We start from the raw sequence: 19750 nt of genomic DNA on the forward strand, positions 1-19750 counted from the left end.
TGTGCAGGGCCCAGCACTTGGGCCATCCTCCACTGCACTCCCTAGCCACAGCAGAGAGCTGGCCTGGAAGAGGGGCAACCGGGACAGCATCGGTGCCCCGACCGGGACTAGAACCTGGTGTGCCAGCGCCGCAAGGCGGAGGATTAGCCTAGTGAGCCACGGCACCGGCCTGATACTCCACTTTCGACCTACTTCTCTGCTACAGCCTGGGAAGGCAGGAGAAGATGGTCCAACAAAACAAACTGATCACTTTTTTTCTCACTAGATAGCCTTTCTCTACACGTGGGTTATACAGGAATTTACTAATGTTTTCTTAAGTTATTTGCATGGCTTCATTTTTGACACTTAGATGTCTGATCCACTTGAAGTTAATTAAGTTAATTCACATGTATGGTATAAGGTATAGGCATCATTTTAACTTTTTCCAGATAGCTATTTAATTATCCTAGTGCCATTAATCTAAAAATCCATCTTTGAATCTTCTGCCTCTGGCCATGTAGGAATAACTAAATAACCAGCCCTGCCTGCCCCTGCCCACCAACAACTAGAAAACAGGACAAATACATGGAGGAACTATTTTTAGACACAGGACAACAGACTGTGCAGGCCTATGATACCTAAGTGAAGGAAACAAAACAAGGTGAGCCCTAAGTTCACAAACAGCTTTCTATCGAGGCATTTACAAACCACAGGAAACCTGCAAGGAAAGAGAACTCAAGAAAGGAACAGTGATCTTCACTGAGCTGAAGCAGCAGACATTAGGGTTAAGGCAGGTGTGTGGGTAGAGATACACAGCAAAAGAAATCGGGGACAATACTGTAGCACAGCAGGTTAAGCTGCCACCTGTAGCACTAGCATCTCATATGAGTGCCAGTTTGAATCTCAGCTGCTCTACTTCCAGTTACAGCTCCATGATAAGGCACCCTGGAAAGCAGTGGATGATGGCCAAGTGCTTGGGCTCCTGCCACCCATGTGGGAGACTCAAATAAATTTCCAGGCTCCTGGATTCAGCCTGGCCTAGCCCCAGTCAGACATTTGGGGAGTAAAGCAGCATATGGAAGATCTGTCTCTCCCTCTCTCTCTCTAACTCTGCCTTCCAACTAAATAAATCCTTTAAAAAAGGGGGGGGAGGGGCATGAAAAATTATTATGGGGTTGCCTTGAGTCACTGACCACGCTAGCATTAATCTACATAGATTTTGGATCAAACTTCACAAAGCCAATGTAACTCACAAGAACAACTTTAGTAACTATCAGCTGACAAAGAGAGCTCACAAGGGCTGGAGGTGAAAAGAGTTCCTCTGAGACAGAGTAGAGATCTCACAAAATACTCAAGTCAATAAGTAGAGAATCCAGAAGAATCATGCTTTAGTTGTTGGGCTACACTAACTCTACAAAGTCTTATTAAAAAGTGACAGTAATCAAGACAAGAGCAGTACTGTTAAGAACAAACATACAAATTGATGGAACAGAACTGAGGTAAGATGGTGGGGAAAGTATAGTCTCTTGAACAAATGGTATTGAAGCAACTGTCTACCCACAAAGAACACAAATCTCAACTCACACCTCACACATTTACAAAAATTAATTTGAAATCAACCACAGACCTAAATATAAAAGCTAAAACATGTGACTCTAGTAGAAAACATCGACCAGGCAATACACAAAGATCCTTGGAAAAGGAAGGATAAACCAAAAAGGAAAAATATAAGGACCTCACCAAACTTATAAGCTGCTCTTTGAAAATGAAAAAGAATCGCACAGACCAAGAGAAAATACTCACAACATAGTTATCAGACACAGATGTATACACCAAACAATAAAAATACTTCATAAGACAAACAACCCCATTTGTAAATGCAGACTAAAGATTGTATATGTATAGCCTGTAAGCACATAAAAATATGTCCAAAATCATTAGCAACTGGGGAAATATAATTTAAAACCAAAAATGAATTACTATTATGAGTACATACCCATAGAATGGATAATGTTTAAAAGATTTATGACAGCAAGTACTACTGAGGGTGGAGAGAGGGTGGGAAAGCACAACAGTACTGAATGGAAACCAGTTTGGCAGTCTCTTAGGAAGTTAAACTTCTACTTACCCCATGACCTAAACATTTCATTCCTAGAGAAATAAAAAGATGTCCACACAAATACTTGTACATAAATGTCCTTAGCAGCTTTATTCAAAACAGCACAACGACAAAGAACCGCAGCGTCCATTGACAGCCAAAGAAACGGTGCTATATCCATACAATGGTATACTTCTCAGAAATAAAAATGAACTAATAACATGTATGGACCTCAAAAAATATGTATAGCAAAATACAAGAATATACAATGTAGAGTTCACATACAACAAACTCTGGAACAGCAAAACTTATCTGCATCTGTATTAACAAAAAGTTTTTCAGTGGTCACCAAGGCTAAGAAGTAAGGGTTAGGGACACAAAGAACTTTTTGAAGAGCAATGTTTTAAATCTCAGATGTGATGGTGAGTGTTTACAACTGTCAAAAACTCACCAAAGGATACACTTAATATAAATACATTTTATTAAATGTAAGTATACTTTAATAACATTAAATTTTTTAGAAGTCTATCTTTAAGTTCCAGTGATTTGAGAAGTCTCTTTATTATAAGAAATGCTTTTGAAAGGGAAAAAACACATAATGCGTCACTGATTCCAATTTAAAAAGTCTTGGCCCAAAAGGCAACATACAAATACATACAGTTAACAAACTTTACTTCAAAACAAAGATTGAGAAATGCTTACCTTTCAATTAATTTAATAGGAAATAAATATGAAAATATCCTTATTTATGTCTAGCATTATGAAAAACAAAATACACTTTAAAGGATATTGGCAAAATCCTCAACTACAAGACTGAAAAATGATTCTACAAAATTTCTTTCTCTCCATTGTGCCTCTTTCTGTCAGATCCTCACTCCTTTTCTGTCTGTACCTATAACTGACCCACATATAGAACTGAAAAATTTTGCATTGTCAGTACAATTATTCAGCTGCTGCTCTTTGAAAAGTAAACATTTTACTTAAAAAAAAAATTAAGTTGTGTTTTACTTACACAGTCTGGCTCATTTTTCAGTTCGGTCAGTAAGTTGGAGGCATGTAAGAACAGTTCCCAATTCTTTTTTTTTTTTTTTTTAAGATTTATTTATTTATTTGTAAGCCAGAGTTACAGAGAGGCAGAGGCAAAAGCAGAGGTAAAGCAGATCTTCTATCCCCTGGTTCACTCCCCAAATGGCCACAACAGCTGGGCTGCACCAGGCTGCAGCCAGGAGCCAGGAGCTTCACCCAGGTCTCCCACACAGGTGCAGCAGCCAAAAGACTTAGGCTGTCTTCCTGTACTTTCCCAAGCACATTAGCAGGGAGCTGGATCAGAAGCAGAGCAGCCAGGACCCAATCCACATCCCACCGGGTTGCCAGCATTAGAGGCCGTGGCTTTTCCGGATACACCACAGTGCCAGGCCTCCCTAATTCTTAATCTAAATGTATGGTAAAGTAGTTTGTCTGAAGTAGATGAGGGGACTTCAGAAAATCTGTGGAAAATGGAACTAAAAGATAAGTTTATTTTGGTGCAAAGAAAATTTGAAACCCATGCATAGATTTCATAAGCTGTGTATTTTCAAGAATATTTTGAAGACACATCACATAAATGGATTTTACATTTTTACATCAAAATAAATTCAGCTTATAATTCCATTTTCCAAATTCCTTACCATACCCTCATACGTCATTGAAAACCTTCTTGAACCATTAAAAATATATGACTTTACAGGTTGTTAAGTATTATTTACTCCCTTAATGTCTTTAAATTTTACCCATTTAAGTGACACTTATTATAGTTTGATATCTTTATAGTTCATGAATATCATGAGGAAAATAATGTACCATGCCATGTTAAAAGAAGACAACAATGCTGCTTACAACAACTTGCCATGCACCAAATATATGAAAAAAAGGATAAATATTCAACTTCTATAAAAAATATCAGCTTGATTTAATGCATTCCAACTATGGTCTGCTTTTCTATTTTAATCACGGAATTTTATTTCCATTACATTAACAAATCCATCAGATTAGGCCAATTGTAAATTAAATCTAGTTAACATTTAATTATATGTTTCAATTACCATTAAACAAAGAATGGTAGCAAGGAACAAATAATCTTAGAATCATTCATTATGATCAGAAGAGTCACAGCTGAACATAATTGTTCTTAGCACCCTATAATTAGGAAAGGAAACCATCTTATTGTAAGAACATGGATTCCAATAACTACATACCATTTCTGAAATCCCCTAACTGAACCTTGATTTTTAATAATCATAAAGGTTGGCTTCTGAAAAGTCACACACACATCAGTTGCTAACCTTCACTAATCTTAGACCCATTACTGATGCACCATCATTCCCTTACTGGAGAAAACATTTTACATTAGTGTGCTGTCCCTAAGTTTCATTTTGCTTTATGATCATTGTTCTGAACTCTTACATTTTTGTGACATTCTTTAAGCAAGTTAATCAAGATGTTGCATTCCTCAGTGTGCAAGTGTGGAGATAAATCAGGATGCATCTTCAGGAGAAAGGAGATGGATGACAGCCGTGCAACCTGCAAAAAGAGGCAGTGCAACCTGTAAATACAAGAGTGTCCTGAATGTGCATATTAATGTTACCTAGAAGTATTTTTTAAAAGATTTATTTATTTATTTGAAAGTCAGAGCTACACAGAGAGAGGAGAGGCAGAGAGAGACAGAGGTCTTCCAAATGCTAGTTCACTCCCCAACTGGCCTCAAATGGCTGGAGCTGCGGCAATCAGAAGCCAGGAGCCAGGAGCTTCTTCCGGGTCTCTCACGCAGGTGCAGAGGCCCAAGGACTTGGGCCACCTTCTACTGCTTTCCCAGGCCATAGCAGAAAGCAGGATTGGAAGTGGAGCAGCTGGGTCTTGAACCGGCGCCCATATGGGATTGCTGGCACTTCAGGCCAGGGCATTAACTCACTGTGCCACAGCGCCAGCCCCACCTAAAAGTATTTCTGTAAGAACTCGCAATGAGCTTTATCAGAAGAGAATATTAACCATTAACCAGTTGTGTGACTTCAGTCAAATTATTAACTTGAATCTCAGCTTCCATATTCAAGGACTAAACATATTTAGCAAATTATCAGTAGTGTTTAGAAAGCCTGGAGTTTCAGGGGCTGGTGCTGTGGCGCAGCGGGTTAAAGCCCTGGCCTGAGGCACCAGCATCCCATATGGGTGCTGGTTCTAGTCCCAGCTGCTCCTCTTCCGATCCAGCTCTCTGCTGTGGCCTGGGATAGCAGAAGATGACCCACGTCCTTGGGCCCCTGCACCCGTGTGGGAGACCTGGAAGAATCTCCCGGCTCCTGGCTTCAGATGGGTGCAGCTCCGGCCATTGCAGCCATCTGGGGAGTGGACCAGCGGATGGAAGACCTCTCTCTCTGTCTCTACCTCTCTCTGTAACTCTGACTTTCAAATAAATAAAATAAAATCTTTAAAAAAAAAGAAAAGAAAAAAAAAAAAAAAGCAAGCCTGCAGCTTCAGAAGTAAAAAAGCAAGCACTCTCAAAGAGAGCCAATCCTGGAAATAAACGCTCAAGCAGAAACAGATTGCCTATTAATAAACCCAACGTCAAAATTTTCCCACATTCCTGAAACTGAGTACAACTCATGTTGTTCAGATAAAATTTTATTAGATAAAAGATCTGGTTTACTAATTCTTTTAAAATGTATGAGGGAAGTTCAAAAAGTTCATGGAAACATGGAATTAAAAGTATAAGTTTATTTTGGTGCAAAAAGTTTGTTTTCATTAATACATTGGAAATGTATGTTATGACAAAGCTATGCATGGATTTCAAAAAAAATTTCACATTAAAATAAACTCGCACTTTTTAATTTCATGTATTTGCAAACTTTCTGAAATACTCTCATGTCTCTGACAGTATTGAAGGGCCACTAGTCAGTCTCCCATTTGTATAAATTAGTGTGCTTTCTGAAGATCTGGCTAAGAAAACCTAACTAAACAGGGAAATAAGAAAATGCAAAAAACTTTTTCCAAATTTAGCACATACATCCATAAAACAAATTATGACACTGAAAACAGGAGGCTGAAATCCTGAAAATTAAACTGAATAGATTCATTAACAAAGAAAATGAATAGCCAAGATTAAAAAGAAAACATAATTTGAAGGTATCTTTTATTTATGTAGTGCTTATCACATATTTTTTTAACCTATTCTTTCTAACTCCAACAAGATTACTGGAAGAACCAATTAACTGTTTCTCTTTAAAAAAAAAAAAAAAAGATTTTATTTATTTATTTGAGTGGTATAGCTACAGAGAGAGAGAGAGAAAGAGAGAAAGGGATTCCATCCACTGATTCACTCCCCAAATGGCCAAAACAGCTGGAGCTGGGCCAGACCAAAGCCAGATCAGGAGCTTCTCTTGGGTCTCCCATATGAGTACAGGGACCCAAGCACCTGGGCCACCCTCTGCTGCTTTCCCAGGCCATTAGCAGAGAGCTGGACTGAAAAAGGAGAAACTGGGAAGCGAACCACCGCCCATATGGGGTACCAGCACCGCAGGCAGAGACTTAGCCTACTACACCAAACCGCAAGCACGTTTTACTCTTTTAAAAATTCAAAGAGAACACAGGAACCACCTCACATACATTAGGATGGCTACTATCCCAAAATAGAAAACAAGTGCTAGAGAGGATGCAGAAAAATTAGAACCCTGTGCACTCTTGTGGGGCTATAAAATGGCATATTTGCTATGGAAAATGGTATAGCAGTTTATTAAAAAATTAAAAACAGAAGGGCAGACATCTGGAACAACATTAGCTTGAGACATTCACATCTCATATCAGAGGGCTCTACTCCTGATTTTAATTTCCAGCTAATGGGTACCCTAGGAGGGCACGGGTGATGGCTCAACCAGTTGAGTTCTTGAGAGATCTAGATTGAATTCCGAGCTCCTGTCTTTGGACTGACCCAGGCCTGGCCATTGCAGACATTTCGTTTGAGCCAGCAGATGGGAGCCTGCTTACTCTCTCTGCCTTTCATGTTTTAAAAAAATTAAAATGGAGCCGGCGCCGTGGCTTAACAGGCTAATCCTCCGCCTTGCGGCACCAGCACACCGGGTTCTAGTTCCGGTTGGGGCACCAGATTCTATCCCGGTTGCCCCTCTTCCAGGCCAGCTCTCTACTATGGCCCGGGAGGGCAGTGGAGGATGGCCCAAGTCCTTGGGCCCTGCACCCCATGGGAGACCAGGAGAAGCACCTGGCTCCTGGCTTCGGATCAGCGCGATGTGCAGGCTGCAGCAGCCATTGGAGGGTGAACCAACGGCAAAAGGAAGACCTTTCTGTCTCTCTCTCACTATCCACTCTGCCTGTCCAAAAAAAAAAAAAAAAAAATTAAAATGGAATTACCACACAATCTAGCAATTCTGCTTCTGGGAATATACCCAAAAGATTTAAAAGCAAGGTCTACACCTATATTTGTAGCACACTATTCATAACAACTAAAACAATCAACTCAAGTGTCCCTCAACAGATAAATAAGTATGCATACAAGTACAGTGGAGTATTATTCAGAGTTTAAAAAGGAAATTCTAACATCTACAACACAGATGAACTTTGAGGACATTACACTTAATGAAATAAGCCAGGAACAAAGAGATAAATACTGCATGATTATCACTTACATGAGGTACTTCGAGTAGTTAAAAGTTAAAGAAAGCTGATGATGGTTGTCAGGGCTGTAGGGAGGAGCAGAATGAGGAGTTACTGTTTAATGGGTAAAGAGTTTCAGTTTTACAAGGTGAAAAAAGTTCTGAAGATGGATGGTGCTGATGGGTATATATTATGAATATAAACCATGAACTAAGCATATGCTTAGTTAAGATGCGGGGGGCAGGGGGATAAAGGCACTGTGGCTTAGCGGGTAAAGCCGCTGCCTGCAATGCTGGCATCCCATATGGGCACCGGTTCCACTTCCAATCCAGCTCTGCTATGGCCTGGCAAAGCAGTAGAAGATGGCCCAAGTCCTTGGACCCCTGTACCCACGTGGGAGACCCAGAAGCAGCTCCTGGCTTCAGATCGGTGGAGCTCTAGCTGTTGTGGTCAATTGGGGAGTGAACCAGAGGATGGAAGACCTCTCTCTCTCTCTCTCTCTCTCTGCCTCTCCTTCTCTCTCTGTGTAACTCTGACTTTCAAATAAATAAATAAAGATCAGGGCCAGCATTGTAGCACAGCAGGTTAAAGCCCTGGTCTGTAGCACCGGCACCAGCATCCCATATGGGTGCCAGTTGGAGTCCTGGCTGCTCCACTTCCAGTCCAGCTCTCTGCTATGGCCTGGGAAAGCAGTAGAGTGTGGCCCAAGTCCTTGGGCCCCTACACTCGTGTGGGAGACCCAGAGAAAGCTCCTAGCTTCAGAGTGGCATAGCTCCAGCTGTTGCGACAATCTGGGGAGTGAACCAGCGGATGAAAGACCTCTCTCTCTGCCTCTGCTTCTATAACTCTGCCTTTCAAATAAATAAATAAATCTTAAAAAAAAAAAATTGTTAAGATAGTAAATTTTATGTGTGTTTTTCCATGACTGAAAAAACAAAGAAAACAGATGAAAATCATGACCTCAGGTTGGGCAAAGCATTGTTTTTATTTTTTTTAACAAAGACATAATAAAAATTGTACATATTAAAGGGGTACTATGTAATATTTCATTACATAAATGTATTGTGTCAGGAATTATTTATTAGATATATCAAAAGCACAACATACACAAAAATTTTACCTCACCAAAATTAAACTACCATGCACCTCAAAAAACACCACAAAGCAAATGAAGACAAGTCACATTCTGGGTGATAATGATGTAGCAATGTTACCAACTAAAATGAATATACTACTTTGACTCAGTTATGCAAGGCAAGTTGCAGGAAGTATATGAAATCTGTGTATTTTCTGCTCAATTTTGCCACAAACCTAAAACTGCTCTAAAAAATAAAATACATTTTAAAAAGATAGACTAGAAGATATCTGCAAGTAGCATGTGATGAAGAATTTGTGGGACTATATTTAGAATACAAGAGGGGCTGGCGCTGTGGCGCAACAGGTTAATGCCCTGGCCTGAAGCGCCGGCATCCCATATGGGAGCCAGTTCTAGTCCCGGCTGCTCCTCTTCCAATCCAGCTCTCTGCTATGGCCTGGGATAGAAGTAGAGGATGACCGAAGTCCTTGGGCCCCTGTACCCACATGGGAAACCCCGAGGGGGCTCCTGGCTCTAGATCGGTGCAGCTATGGCTGTTGCAGCCATTTGGGGAGTGAACCAGCGGATGGAAGACCTCTCTCTGTCTCTGCCTCTCTCTGTAACTGTCTTTCAAATAAATAAAATGAATCTTTAAAAACACTCACCTAACCCACCAAACATCATAGCTTATCCTAGCCTACCTTAAACACACTCAGAACAGATGTATCAGCCAACAGTTCGGTAAATCATCTGACACAAAGCCTATTTTCTCAAGTGCTGAATATCTCATGTGATTTACTGAATATTGAAATGAAAGTGAAAAACAGAATGGTTGAATGTGTACTCACCATGAAGGTACACAGCTGAAAGTACATTGGGCCTGAAGAACGTTTGACACACTGAATTAAAATTAATTGCTGGATGATGTGGACGCTACTGCAACAGGGTCATCAATTTTTCTCTTTTCTGATGAGGTTAGAGTGTCGCTTGTAGAAGACACTGGAGCTTGGACACCTGTTGATGGTTTAGCAGACACAATGTTTTTCAAGATATCATGGTTTGACTGTATACTTTGTCTCTTCTTCTCATTATATATTTCTCTATAGCAAGCAAGAGCATCCTGTATCTGCCTGTGTGCTCTTGCAAATCTCTCGTAACTGACGTCCATTTCTTCTAACATCCGTAAGCCACTGTTGATAGTAGCAAATGCCTCGGCCAGTTTCTTTGTTGTGAACTCTTTTGGCGCCTCAGGTACCACTCCTTTCTCTGCTTCAGCTTCTTCCCTTCTTTCTTCCTCCAGTTCAATCAGCTCCTCATCAGAAATCTCTTCAGTCTCAATGCCAACAAGTTCACGTATATCCTCTTCATCCATGTCCAATTCTAGCTGTTTCCCAAGCACTAATATCTTATTACTCACTATGTCATCAACAGCAGGATCTTTGTTAAAGCCTTTAAATGTGTTCACATATGTCTTCAACACTTTCTTCCAAACGCCATTCATGCACTGCTGCGTGACTTCTTCCCATGCTGCAGCAATGTTCTGAACAGCATTTAGAATGTTAAAACCTTTCCAAAACTCTCGGAGTGTTTGTCCAGATTCAGTTGCTTCAACAGCCTGCATAAAAGTCTGGCGTAAATAATATGCTTTGAATGCAGCGATTGCTCCTTGATCCATTGGTTGAATGAGTGTGGTTGTGTTCAGCGGCAAATACACCACTTTTACAGCAGGATGCATGTCACCAATGTGTTGTGGATGTCCTGGAACATTGTCTAAAATCAGAAGAATCTTGAATGCGATGTTGTTTTGCCTAAAATATTCTCTTGCCTGTGGAATGAAACAGTTCAAAAACCAGTCTTCAAACAATGCTGGTGTCATCCACGCTTTCTTGTTATGTCGATAATGAACAGGAAGCATGTGCTTGCTCACATTCTTGAATGCTCTGGGATTCTCTGAGTGGTAGATTAGAAAAGGCTTTAATTTAAATCCTGCAACATTTCCACCCAAAAGCAGAGTTACACGGTCTCTGAATCCTGGTACTGTCTTGGACTCTTGATGAATGTATGTGCACTCCAGCATACGTTTCCAGAACAGGCTTGTCTCATCAACATTAAATATTTGTTCTGGTAAATATTTTTCAGCCATAATTATCCTATGCAGTTCCTCCTTAAAAGCCTCAGCACATTCGATATCAGCATTTGCTGCTTCATTACTGACCTTCACTGTATGAAAATTATGACGCTTTTTAAAGCGTTGGAACCACCCATGACTTGCTGTAAACATCTGTGTATAGGTAGGGTCATCAGCACGCTCTTTCAGCATATTGAAAAGACTTCTTGCCTTAGCCTGGATTGTCAGCAGGCTAAGTGGTATGCGCTTCTGTGTCTGCTCTTCCATCCATGCAACAAGTAATTTTTCCATATCATCAATTGGCCCAGCTCTTTTCTTCGTGATGACAGTGGATTTAATTGATGCTGATGACTTCACTGCATCACTGATTCGCTTCTTATCCTTTAAAATGGTTGAGACCGTGGATTGTGAAAGTCCTGACTCACGTGCAATGACCATCACTGGCTTGCCACCTTCGTGCTGGGCAATTATCTTGAGTTTCATCTCAAGAGTAATTGCCTTCCTCTTCTTCTTTCCACCAGAAGCAGAAGATAAAGACAGGTGTTTTGAAGACATGATGGGATGTGCAAACACAGAACACGATATCCAAAGATGCTGGCAACACAATACACTGTAGAGTATCAGTTGCTTACCCTCGTGATTGTGTGGCTGACAAGGAACTATGGCTCACTGCCATTGCCCAGCATCGACACAGAATTGTACCACACATCACTAGCCCCAGGGAAAGATCCCAATTCGATGCAGGGTTTCTACTGAACGCATATCACTTTCGCACCATTGTAAAGTTGAGAAATCTTTATGATGAACCATTGTAAGTCGGGGACAGTCTGTAATCAAAAAGTCAGACAATATCAAGCATTGGTTAGGATGTGAAGAAACTGGATTTCATGCAATGCTACTGGGAATGTATAATAGTAAAGACACTAAGGAAAACAATTTAGCAATTGCTTAAAGTGAAAATAAAGAAAACAGGAAGTGAAATAAAAACTTCCTACAAGACTTTTTGCATGCTTGGGAATCTATCCAAGAGAAACAAAATCATTAATCCATATACAAAGGCATATACGTAAATGCTCATAGCACTACTATTCACAACAGCCAATACTGGAAACAATCCAAACATCCATTAACTGGGTAAATGAATACACAAAATATGGTATAGCTACCTAAAGAAATACTATTAAGCAATTAAAGGGAATGAATTACTGATGCATGCTATAACACTAATAAATATCCAAAGCCCAAAGCTAAATCAAAGAAGCCAAATGCAAAATGCTACATATTGTTTTATTCAATTTATATGTAATATCTAGAAAAGGCAAATTTATAAAAACAAAAAGCAGATCACTGACTGCCTAGGACTAAAGGTAAGAATGGAGATTAATCTGTGACTGGAAACAAAAGTTTTTCAGATGACAAAAATGTTCTACAACTGAACTGTATAACTGCACAATTATACAAATATATCGGCATCACTGAATTCACTTACAACGGTGCATTTTATGGTATGTAAACTACCTCAAATAAAGCAGTGTGAAAGTCCCAAGGAACTCAAAACTGTCCATCACATTCCAATAAATAAAAATTTTAATAAATCTGAATAAATAATTGCAGAGGTCAAAGCATAGCAGCTATTTTAGACTGCAACTATAACCAGATCACTGTTACATTAAGTAACTACTAAAACTATACCAAAGCTGAAAATTACAAATCAGGCTGTATTTATTTGAATTGGAAAAAGGAAATGCAGCCAAGTTCAAGTTTCATTTGCCTGTCACCGACTACAAGGTTTTTTTCAATGACACAACTTTTTAGCCTCCAAAAAATGAAATTTCATATATTTCAGCCACTTGCCATCTAACATTATGCATCTACCAATATTATACACCTACATTTATGTATACAAGCCATCTGTTTCTGAAAGATGTACACCGATTTAGCCACCTAGAAAATGTCATTGACATTTTATTTTGTAAATGTATTTGACAAAATATTTTGACATGTTTCTTATCAACCAGCCCTAAAATTTGTGCATTTGTAGTTCAGAAGCAAGCTCATGTTATATAGAAATGACCTCTTTAATTGGCAAAATAAATACACATGATCCCTGAGCAGGATGGTTTTACTCAAAGTACTTCACGTTCACAGTGGTGCAAAAGCGATATACATTCAATCGTAGCTATACTTCAAATTCTGACCTTTTCCTGGCCTAGCACTATGACGTAAAGAGTCTCTTGATGCGGGGCAGCAAATATGAGTGGCAGGTCCTCCTCAGCCACTGAACCACGAGAGGAAACAACGGTGTGCTGTGTGCCGCAGTGGCCTGCACTGCCAGTATTTTTTGGATACCTTGTGTTTTTGCATATCATCATATCTACAAAGTGCCCATCTCCGTGTGTTTGTGAGATATTCAATTATTATAAAATGGGCTTTGTGTTAGAGGATTTTGCTGAACTGTAGGTTAATATAATTGTTCTGAGCATGTTTAAGGTAGACTAATTTACGATGTTTGGTAAGTCAAGTTTATTAAATGCATTTTTGATTTATGATATTTTCAACTTATGATGGGTTTACCTAGACATACCCTCATCAAAAGTCAAGGAACATTTAACTTGAGAAGATATTTGGCTGATAGAGAATACATGCATGCACATTATAAACAAACAAATACATACAATGACTTCTACTTTCGTCCTCCACAACAAAAATTTACTTCAAATATGTATTCTACTTTAGAAGAATAAGTCTTCCCTTCTACTTTATTTTAAATTGACAAACAACAATAATTGCACACATTTTGGGGTTCTTCTAATTCCTTACCCTAAGTAACTAGTTCACAGAATAAACTGGTTTAGTTTCTCATTCCTATTTTTCTTGGTAAAAAGCTATTACTTAACCTAAACTCTGACCACAGATTCCTTTTTTTAGCAATCATTCCTTTCTTTCATCCACTGTATTTTTTTTTCTTTTTTATTTTTTGACAGGCAGAGTTAGACAGTGAGAGAGTGAGAGAGAGAGAGAGAGAGAGAGAGAGAGAGAAGTCTTCCTTTTTCCATTGGTTCACCCCACCAAAGTGGCCGCTACGGCCAGTGCATTGTGGCCGGCATGCTGCGCCGATCCGAAGCCAGCAGCCAGGTGCTTCTTCCGGTCTCCCATGCCGGTGCAGGGCCCAAGGACCTGGGGCATCCTCCACTGCACTCCCAGGCCACAGCAGAGCGCTGGACTGGAAGAGGAGCAACTGGGACAGAATCTGGCGCCCTGACCAGGACTAGAACCCAGTGTGCCGGCGCCGTAGGCGGAGGATTAGCCTAGTGAGCCACGGCGACAGCTGTATTTTTAACTAGATATTCTCTTCCTTCCATTTCCCTCTATTAGGCCTTCACCTATGCTCTCTTCCAGCTACCCTGTGTCATTTAGTTTTGCCTAAATGTTGGTGCATACACAGATGTACTGTTGTCCTCTTGGGTGCAATATACAAAGTATGGAGACAGTGCTGTGGCATACTAAGCCTCAGCCTGCAGTGCCAGTGTCCCATATGGGTGCCAGTTTGTGTCCCAGCTGCTCCTCTTCTGATCCAGCGCTCTGCTTATGGTCTGGGAAAGCAGTGGAAGATGGCCCAAGTATTTGGGCCTGCACCCATGTGGGAGAACCGGAAGAAGCTCCTGGCACCTGGCTTCAGATCAGCTCAGCTCTAGTCACTGCGGCCATTTGGGGAGTAAACCAGTGGGTGGAAGACCTTTCTGTCTCTCCCTCTCTCTTTCTGAACTTTACCTCTCAAATAAATAAATAAAATCTTAAAATATATATAAAACATTATTTTAAAACAATGGCATTTAGGCTGGCACCGTGGCTTAACAGGCTAATCCTCCGCCTTGCGGTGCCGGCACACCGGGTTCTAGTCCCGGTCGGGGCGCCGGATTCTGTCCCGATTGCCCCTCTTCCAGGCCAGCTCTCTGCTATGGCCCGGGAAGGCAGGGGAGGATGGCCCAAGTCCTTGGGCCCTGCACCCCATGGGAGACCAGGAGAAGCACCTGGCTCCTGCCTTCGCATCAGCGAGATGCGCTGGCCGTGGCGGCCATTGGAGGGTGAACCAACGGCAAAAAGGAAGACCTTTCTCTCTGTCTCTCTCTCTCACTATCCACTCTGCCTGTCAAAAAAAAAAAAAAAAAAAAAGGCATTGAAATCCTTGCTGATTTCTTCCAGTAGTTATCTTCCTATTCCAGTGATATAATAATTCTAATAATAATTATTATAATATATAATTATATATTTATATATAATACATATGTTATATATTATATATAATTCTAATTACAATAATGTATTCCAATTATAATATTTTTTACAGACCAAAGAAAAGTTAAATATATATTCACCATTCTTGTTTTTAAAATTTCTTCAAAGTCATAAAAAGATGTCAACATTATTAGTTTAGAAAATTATTAAACAACCCAAATTGGGCACAAGTCTTATAACTCAACAACCCTATGAAGTGGGTATACTTTTTAGTTTTGTGAATATACTTTTAAATTCACTTGAACCATTAAAACTTCCCTTTGGAAGGTCAAAATATGCATTTCCACATTTTCATACAGAAAGCAAGCACCAGGTCACACAGAAGGTGACAGAGTTACTATTCAACATAATCTCTCACCACAACAGATCTTTCCCCATGTTTAAAATAGGAAGACCTGCATTTCCATCAGTTTGTGAATGAAATAAATTCAGAGAAGAAACTATTTCTCAAAGAACCTCTGGTTGGCCACAGTTACAACAGGCACTAATTCTAGATCCAAGTCCCCAAGTAGTCCAGGTGGTATTATTCTGTATTATTAGAAATACACAGGTTCTGACTATAGCAATAAAAAGAACAATATTGTACTCTACACTGGTAAACACATCCAGAATACTAAAAACTTGAATATTCCCAGAGGGAGTATTTAGGAATGGAAACAAGTCTGATACTAAATTTACACAAAAAAACACTGGTGAAACTGGAAATATTACTAAGTCAGAGAAGCACACAACAGAGGAGATACAACAAAGAAACACACTGGTTAAGACAAACACTGTATTTGAAAAGAAAAGTTGTTGCTTGGAAGGGAAAAAGTTGTGGACTTGGCTATTCGCAGGTTCTATTACTTTGGTTACTAATCTGAAACCTAAGAATATTCTTCCAAATGGAATTAGCTCTTGACCTCTATCTCATGGGTTTAAAATAAAATATGTGGAAGTATCTACAACAGTAAACAATAAGGGTGACATTATGTAAAGCAGTATTTGTATGGCTGAAATTCTCTGTTGCACAAAGGGAAGGACAGAATTGAATTTACTGTGCTGTGTCTGAGAACAGAACTGAAACCAAAGGGTGGAAGTCGCAAAGACAGATGTCATCTTCACGGAGCCGTCCGACACAACACAGGCCGCTGAGTGAAGTTCTAAGTTAACTGCTGCCGCCTGCCCAGAGACTGGCAGCATCAATTAAAGATGACATATATTCTTGCCACACACTCTTAAGTATTTTTTCAACTTTATGTTCTCAATTAAATTATTTTAAGCCATTCTCCCAAAACGAAATGCAGACCCAAAGGATAAACACTTGCTACCAAAAACAGAGAAAACAATTTCAAAATGTAGTACCAATGTAATTATGAACATCAGCAGCACAGCTGAAGCAATTTGTTTGCTAGGGAGTGGAGAAGAGACCAAAAAACTCCATTCAAATCATCATTAAACACAAAACTTCAGTCCCACCAGTAGTCATCTTTAAAAGGCTATTCCTACAACACTATTACAAACTCAAAATATTTTTTACAAGCTGAAGAAAATCCTGTGTAAATACAAAGTTCCAGTCCCACCTCTACACTGGCATTTAGAAAGCACCAGAAAGGTAAACTGGTTGGAGCTATACCTCCCTCCCCATGCCAGCCCCATCCACTTCCTCAAGTATGCATACAATGGTACCAGAACAGTCTACTGACACTCTTAGAAACATTTTCGGTTATGAAAATACGAGGTTGTTATCTGGCTAACATGCCTCTAACAAAGCAATTTCAACTTTTCTGTGAGGATAGGCTGGGAAGACAGAAGCAGCAGGGTACACTCACTGAAGATATAAAAGTTATAGTATTATTTTATTCATACCTTCACCTTGATCTACCACCTCCACAGAGGTAGATTTTTCCTGAGGTATTATGACAGCAGAGTTCCACCAGCAGGTGGCACAACTTTAGAAAATAAATGTATCTGGAACAAATGGCTTACTAACTCTAGCAAAAGGAACAAGCATTCTAAAAATGCAGTTCAACAAATTTATACTCACAGAGGGAAACTCTATTTTAATGCCACTTAGCTTATCATTTTTTTTTTTTAATTTGAAAGACAGACAGAAACACATATAAAGAGATCTTTCATCCACTGGTTCACTTCCCAAATGCCCCAAATGTCCTCCAATAGGAAGGGCTGAGCCTAGAACTCCATCTTGATTTCTATGGGACAAAGGGATCCAACTACTACAGCATCACCTTTCACCTCCCAGGGTGCAGGTCAGCAGGAAGCAGGATGGAGAGCAGAGGACAGACTGGAATCCAGACACTCTGCTCACAGGGACACAGGCATCTCAAGCAGGGCACCAACCACTATGACAAACATCTACTCTGCAAACACTTTTTTTAAGTCTTCATTTCAGGAAGCCTTAGTATTACTTAAACTAGTATTTTCCAAATATTTCAAACTACAAGCCACACTGCAGCTGAGGTGGCAGACAAGCAGGGGACTGCATACCCTATCCACTTATCACAGTGGTAAACTGACCAAATGTATACAAGCTGGTAAGTGACTTGCACTCCCAGAACAGAGGCTGTTATGCCACATTGCTACCCAGGACAACTATGGAGCTACCTGGGAAAAAGGGCTTAATTACTCTAACTTCCTCTGAATAGTTTCTCAAGGAATGGGCCCAACTAGCTTTCTCTAAAAACATTTACAATACTTACTACATGGTGAGTACTCTACCAAATCACGCAAATTCCAGAGAAAATATTAGTCCACACATCTCTAAGAATGAAAGGCTGAGGAGAAATTCTTATAAATGCACATAGTGAGTATCCAATAATGCTTGCTGAATACTGAATTTATAATTAGAGACAAAATTAGTCGACACTAACACAGGAAAAAAGGGAGGGAAGGCAGCTCATTTTAAATCAACTAAGTAAAAGCCTGCCTGTATAGCAAAGGAGATACAAAGGATATCATTTAGGTTTAAGATGTTGGTCTCAAGAAGGTGAGGAGACCACCAGTCAAAGCAAAGACTCATTTTAGGAGATCAGCACAGCAGAGTCTGAGGTAGCACTTCAGGCCTCCTGGGCAGCAGGCAAGGTCCTCCTTTTCAGCTACCTCCTGGGCAGGGGTGCCAGTTTGGTAACTACTGACCTCCATTAGGGGAAACTGTCTGTGCAGCTGCTCAGTGACACTGTACTCTTCTGGCAGTCTGGAATGTCCCAGGTGGGAAGCCTGTGAAGGCTGCCGCTGATTTGCACCCAACTGGCCTAACAGATCCTGACAAATATGGCATCTTAATACATATAAACAGAGAGAAAACTTTTGCTTTTATGTAGAAAGGTTCTTGGGGAGGGGAAAACAGGAAATGGGGACAAGGGCAGTCTGAGAGGGGGCGTGGTTAAGGGAAAGTTCCTCTCTGTCCCAGTACTGGAACTAAGTACTTCAGTGGATGATACTGGACATCCCTCAGCAGGAAAATGTCGACCTGGGTTTGAGTGAGGTTTTGGATTAAGTGAACAAGTCGATTTAGCAACCAGAGGCATGGCCCTAGAGATAAAAGAATAACTGCTATGAGAAGCAATAAAGGGCACAAGCCAAGGTAGCCAGGATTTTTTAAACTAGCTGCTCCAAGGGTCAGACACCTGCTACCAAATTCTGGATGCCCCATCCAGCAGCTCGAACAGCGTCACTAACGAGACCAGACTGGATGCCACAGAAACAACACTCTTCCTTCAGAAATAAACAGAAACCCACCTTTCTCCACTGTTAACAGGTACAAGCCCCACTGTTATGTGAGGTGACTGCTGCCAAGGAGTCCACTTAGTCTTAAACCCTGAAAAGGTTCAGCGATATTTCATCTAAACTTTCTTGTATATCTTGGTAATAGGAAATGAGTGTAGCAAACACACCTACGCCAGTGCCCACTCTGGCAGCAATTTCTAGGCTGATCAAAAGCAGTATTAAGAGGACAGCTCCTTCATAGTAAATACTTGCGGTTAGAGAAACCAGCAGAGATCTGTTATTGAGGAACACTACACTGGGGGACAGGAAAACAAGAGAGCAAGTTTCAGTCCAGTTGTTGGAGAGGCAGAGATAAGTGTTGGTCCCACAAAGGAAAAAGATGCCCTGTTCATGTCAACAAGTTGTCACGTGGGTGGAAAACATGTTTAAATGCATAAGTGCCTGATTTGTTCCTGGTTCATTTTCCCAGGCATTGAGAGTGGTTGCCAACGTGGCACTTGAGTGGTTGTTGAGGGGGAAGGGGTTGATAGGGTAACCTGGGTAACGCCTAACAATTTATGTTCATAAAAAAATAAGATGTTGGTGGATGGAAGATCTCTCTCTCTCTGCCTCTCCTTCTCTCTGTGTAACACTGACTTTCAAATAAATAAATAAATCTTTAAAAAAAATAAGATGGCCGGCGCCGTGGCTCAACAGGCTAATCCTCCGCCTTGCGGCGCCGGCACACCGGGTTCTAGTCCCGGTTGGGGCACCGATCCTGTCCCGGTCGCCCCTCTTCCAGGCCAGCTCTCTGCTGTGGCCAGGGAGTGCAGTG

At 40.5% G+C, this 19750-nt stretch overlaps 1 protein-coding gene across 4 annotated transcripts in view; it reads right to left on the reverse strand.

The window, feature by feature from the left end:
* The window catches only part of CMC2 (C-X9-C motif containing 2), a 40745-nt gene that overhangs the window by 17145 nt on the left and 3850 nt on the right, over positions 1–19750 (reverse strand). The window contains exons 2-4 of one of the 4 annotated variants that reach the window (XR_009864491.1): positions 9635–11741; positions 7744–7797; positions 4597–4636 (exon numbers count right to left, since the gene is read on the reverse strand). Coding sequence is in view for 3 of the 4 variants with exons in the window: in XM_062177743.1 (XP_062033727.1) it covers positions 4520–4636; positions 9635–9661 (144 nt within the window). In the remaining variant the exon portion in view is untranslated. Of the gene's footprint in view, positions 1–4519; positions 4637–7743; positions 7798–9634; positions 11742–19750 lie in introns of those variants that run through there. The other 3 variants (XM_062177743.1, XM_062177744.1, XM_062177745.1) reach the window with 3 other exon arrangements.

This window comes from Lepus europaeus, chromosome 19 (assembly GCF_033115175.1).
Source record: "Lepus europaeus isolate LE1 chromosome 19, mLepTim1.pri, whole genome shotgun sequence".
In the NCBI taxonomy this organism is placed as follows: Eukaryota; Metazoa; Chordata; class Mammalia; order Lagomorpha; family Leporidae; genus Lepus; species Lepus europaeus.